At 37.0% G+C, this 5,143-nt stretch overlaps 1 protein-coding gene across 1 annotated transcript; it reads right to left on the bottom strand.

Annotated features, from left to right (window-relative positions):
- Nucleotides 1–1,038: 1,038 nt before the first annotated feature.
- Nucleotides 1,039–4,880, bottom strand: LOC110707251 (G-type lectin S-receptor-like serine/threonine-protein kinase SD3-1). The gene has a single exon (XM_021885268.1). The coding sequence runs from the start codon at nucleotides 3,584–3,586 to the stop codon at nucleotides 1,286–1,288; it is 2,301 nt and encodes a 766-aa protein (XP_021740960.1). The 5' UTR covers nucleotides 3,587–4,880; the 3' UTR covers nucleotides 1,039–1,285.
- Nucleotides 4,881–5,143: the final 263 nt, after the last annotated feature.

The raw sequence follows: 5,143 nt of genomic DNA, 5'->3' as shown, positions 1-5,143 counted from the left end.
TCTTGTTCAAATACACCAGTTGTGTGTGTATATATATATATATATATATATATATATATATATATATATATATATATTTATATATATATATATATATATATATATATATATATATATATATATATATACATGTATATATACATGTATATATATATGTATATACATGTATATATATATGTATATACATGTATATATATATATATTTTTGGTGTTTCACCCGATTCACCCTTTAGGTTAATCCGGATTCGAGACTCAGTTCTGGGTGTCTAGGTTCCAGTCCCCTTCCAATTGTTGTTGCGGAGTTACAGGAGATCGAACACGCGATTCTCCTTACCATACCAAATGTAGCCCCAATCACCAGTGCACCAACAGCCAATTGGTATACACCAATTGTATATAAGCTGTTTTGATTCCATACTAGTCGTTTTCATGGAATTCACGCAAATAACAATTCCTCTAGGGCGGACTTAGGCACAAACATACTGTAACATTATTTATCAAATATGACCTTTTAAAATGTTGGAATTTCACCCTGCTTAACTGATTTAGGCAAGATAGGTGGACTTGGATTGGCTTTATTGTTGTTAGGCAACAGATGGAACTTGAGGGATGCCATCAAATGAGCGACATAACTTGGTTAAAAGTTGAAAAACAAGTGCTTAATATTAAGTGAGAAGCAAACTACAGTTCGGTGAGAAGGGTAACAATTCCCCCACCCAACCTCTTCCCTCAACCACCTGTCTACGACCACTCCAACCATCTTCATTCTCGGTATTTTTTAACCCCTTAATTCTTTACAATAAATCAAGTATGGCCAACATGATAGACAACAGATCGTTAGCCCTAAATGATAGACACTAGTATACTTGAAGGTTGAAAAATGGATTCCAAAGTCTTCCAGTAATCCAACAGCAAGAAGCAAACATAGTACTTGTGTGTGTGTGTGTGTGTGTGTGTGTGATACAAAAACACAAATCAAAGATTCAAAGGGAAAGGAAAACAAACAGAAACACAAAGCAAAAGAATAGGAAAAAAAAACTACTACAGAGGAATTAGGCATGGGAACGAAAGAAATAGATTTCAAAAAAAATCATTATTGAAAATGAGTGTTAAACATACCAAGGCTATCAATTGTCAGTCTTTCACTCACCAAATACTAAAACAATTTTTGTTAGCCCTAAATGTGATCAAAGATTTATCCTAACCAATGTAATCCTTCAAATTTTACAGTTTCCTTGCCACAAAGTTAGTGCTGCTATACATGGAATTGGCAGGAGAATAATCTTTAAACCACCTCTGAATCTGTTGATCTGTCTTCCAGTAAAGCTCTCGAGTTAGAAAATGGGGGCGGTGGAGGATCAACTGTCAATGTACCCTCCAAAACATTCACAACCTCACCCATTGATGGCCTCATTCTTTCATCAACTTGCAAACACCAAAATGCGATTCTAAGAGCACGTTCTAGCTCTTCAAAGTCAACATCACCTACAATTCTCTTATCCATAACCCTCCATCCATACCCGCTAACCCATTTGTTGTAAGACCACTCACAACTGTCTTCATGGACTTCTTGGCGCCCACATATGAGATACAGCACCATCTTTCCAAAGTCTTCCACATCTTTCTCAGCAAAAGTATCAATTCCATCTAGTCTCTGTAGGCCAAATTCTGTGACCTTAGCTTCCAAGTTTTCATCCAGAATCACATTCTTACAAGTCAAATTCCCATGGCTTACAAAATCCCTACACTCAGTGTGCAAATACAACATGGCTTTTGCCACACCGAGACAAATCAACATTCTATTTTTCCAAGTAAGCTTTTTGCATGATGCAGGACGATGCATGAAGTCTTCTAGTGAGCCGTTCTTTAGAAACTCATACACTAAAAATCTGTGCCCTGGATCACAACAAAAACCCTCCACCTTCACCAAATGCTTATGATGAATGCTTCCAATCAATGAAACCATTGCTCTAAATTTCCTCTCTTCAATTTGTAATTCTAGCCGCCTGACTAGTGCAAGTTGGTTGTTTTGAAGCACAGCTTTATATGAGTGTGGCCCTAATTGATCCTTGAAGTTCCCAGTTAGCTCCTTGATTTCACCATATGTCCATCTGACCAAGCCAGCAGAAAATAAACCATGAGAAGGCAAACTATTTTGCTTCCTGACATTTGTCACTCTTCTTTTGCAGACCCAAAATCCAACAGCTATCTGAAGCATACAAAACAGACAGAAGCTAACCAAAGCGGCATCAATTACAGAACGAATATGGCTTCTACTTGACTGGTTATTAGAGGGCAAGAAAGAGGGCGGCGGCAGAGAAGCAGCAGCAGGATAGTTAGGCTTGGCGGGTAGGGGATCCTGACATGTCTTGACAAAGGATATGGAACTCAGGGATGGATCTGAATAACCAGTAATATACCGTGTTTTCTTAATCCAACATTGTGCACTTCCGTCTTCCAAGTATGTCACAGCAGTGCAAAGTGGGTCTTTCTGACAAGAATTCCGGCAAAGGTCTAAACTGGTTACACTGACTGTATCGTTTGGCGGATAAATCCCATAAACTGAAGTGTGCATATGTTCCACCATACTAACATTAGTGTCACATATCTGCTGATAGGGAGCCGAACACTTTGAGTTTGACTGCATAGTTGACCCAAATGAGCACTTGCATGTAGGGAGGCTATTATTGGCAAAGGAACAAATTCCATGATCGCCACATGTTGCAAAAACATCACACTGATTCTCAACAGCTTGCCACACTGATCTCCATGATACTGAATCTTCATCCCATGAGTACATTCGAAGATTTCCATCAACATCTAACCTAAGAAACCGGAATGTCACATTGTCATTGTGATCTTCCGCGAATACAGACCAAAAAGCTTCAAATCTTTCATCAAGAAGTTGGAAGGAACCATTTGAGCTAAGGGAAGCCCTAAGTGACCCATTTGAAGGGCTTCCACCTACCCAGTATACAATATCGGTTTCCCACCTCAACTGCAGCTGCCTCGAGTCATTCAAATATAAACTATAGTGACTCGAAACCGAATTTCCACTCAGAGCACGAAGAGTTTTGTGGACAGACAAAAACTGGCCTGGCAAGAGTGTATCAGATGGTGTATCGAAACTTTGCCACACCAAATCCTTGTTTCCATCCAAAACAACCAAATTTCCATCATCCTGCAGGGAGGCAGAAGCAACAGGCTTCCCAGCCGTGTCACTCTTCCATACAACTCCACCATTCGAAGGATCAAATAAAACTAATCCTTCTCTCTGTGTGAGTTGTAGATAGGACTGGTTACTTATTGTGAGTTCTGCACCAGCAACCCAAACTACAGCCTTCTTATCAATAGGTATGGTGTCCGAATCGAACCGAATTCCTAAACTATACTGATTTACATGATCTGAATTATTGAAAAAACCCAAAGCAAAATCCCCATTTGGAGAAACCCACAATCTATTATCAGAAACAGAAAGCTTTGAACCCAGAGAAATTTCTGACACAGCAACAGAAAACAGCAATGACACAAGATATAGGCAAAGCAGTAAAGCTGAACTACCTACAAAAATGCAACGATTGAGCATTTTAGATGGCACAAATTACTCTGAGATTTACAATGGGTGTTGTACACTTAATTTGTACTTCGAGTAAAAGCTTTTCATTAACATAATGTTGAGCAAACTAAGATTGACAAAATCCCAATCAAAACATCGAACCTATGGTTTCAACGGCCATATTTTTCCAAAATGAATTAGGCAATAAGATGTACAATCAATAAGAAAAAGCATACCAGCTAAAGAGGAAAAAGTTTGTACTGGTGAAGAATTTGTGTGCCTGAAAATGACATCTGAACCCAGAAATTTTCAACGGAGTAATTAATTACACAATGCCCACCAAGTGCTTATATAAATTCCTCAATGAGAAAATAGCAAATTTAGAGCAAAAATTGATATACTGAAGCAAAAATCTAGGGTTTTTTCTCCGAATTTTTTCTGGGTTTTTGAAATTTTCATTTGTTGATGGGGTTTGGTATCTGGGGTTTTGGAAATTAATAATGTGGACCCAATAGAAATCAATTGAAAACACGAAAATCTGGGCAATGGGATTTATTTTCAAACCATACAAATTTGACCCAGATGAGAAAAAATAATGAACTATTCAAAAATCCAAGAAAAAATGGCAAAGATTTTGTGGAGAGAATTTGAGAGATGAGAGAAAAGGATGAAGGACGTCGACTTGCATTATTATTCAAGTGTAGTAAAGCAGAGTCTAGTAGAGTAATAGTCTAGTACAGTTCTACTTTTTGATTTTTATTTTTCAAGTTTTAATTTTAAAAAGTAGGCGAGTTATCTTTTGAGGAGTCAGCTGTCAGCTTTGTAAAGTTGGACCCAGGAAGAAGACGAAGACCCACGAGGCCACGAGGGATTTATGACTTTTGTTTTTTTGAAGAATGTTGTCTGTCTTTGAACTAGAGATGACCGAATAATATAGACGATAATCCGTGGTAAAGATGGCATTGGATCGGACTATCTTAAGGGGTAAAAAATTCAATTAGGCTGATCTGATTTGTGTGTTAGCCGATCGAAATTTAGATTTTCTAATTGGATTTATATTTTGATTATTTCAGATTGGATGTTCGGAAATTTTCAGTTTGAATTTGGATTTTTTTTAAGATTTTTTTTTTTGGATAAACATCATATTATTTCATTTTAAAAATTTATTGAGACTAAAGTATTAAACACTTAAGTATTATATAACCCCTTCATAAATTGTCGAATACATGTTTAGGCTAATAGGATCCGAGAAAAGAGGTTTTGCACGACACTTACAAAGTGCACAAGTCTTTCCTAGTTAGAGCACATTGTTGTCCAACACACCATGTCACCAATCGTTGTTTGTGACTTGAAATCAAGAAGTGAAAAAGGGATGATTTTAATGCCCATATCTCTCAATATATAACTGATCTTGAGGTAATTCAAGCTAGAGAAGATAACTTGTTTTGATAGCTTTCAAACAGCTAGTCATATGCCCATTTATGATAAAATGAAAAGGCAATGCTTGATTTAATTTTTTTTGTTTCAGCTTTTGACTTTTTCTCCCGATTTGTTTCTTACAAAGTATTTTTTGGGTATGCTTATGAT

The sequence above is a fragment of the Chenopodium quinoa genome, unplaced genomic scaffold (assembly GCF_001683475.1).
Source record: "Chenopodium quinoa cultivar QQ74 unplaced genomic scaffold, ASM168347v1, whole genome shotgun sequence".
NCBI lineage: Eukaryota > Viridiplantae > Streptophyta > Magnoliopsida > Caryophyllales > Amaranthaceae > Chenopodium > Chenopodium quinoa.
Note: the sequence above shows the minus strand (reverse complement) of the source record. Positions and strands in the feature narration are given on the sequence as shown.

Excerpts from the sequence above, each read along its gene's own strand:
- LOC110707251 (XM_021885268.1), bottom strand. The coding sequence starts at position 3,586 with ATGCTCAATCGTTGCATTTTTGTAGGTAGTTCAGCTTTACTGCTTTGC.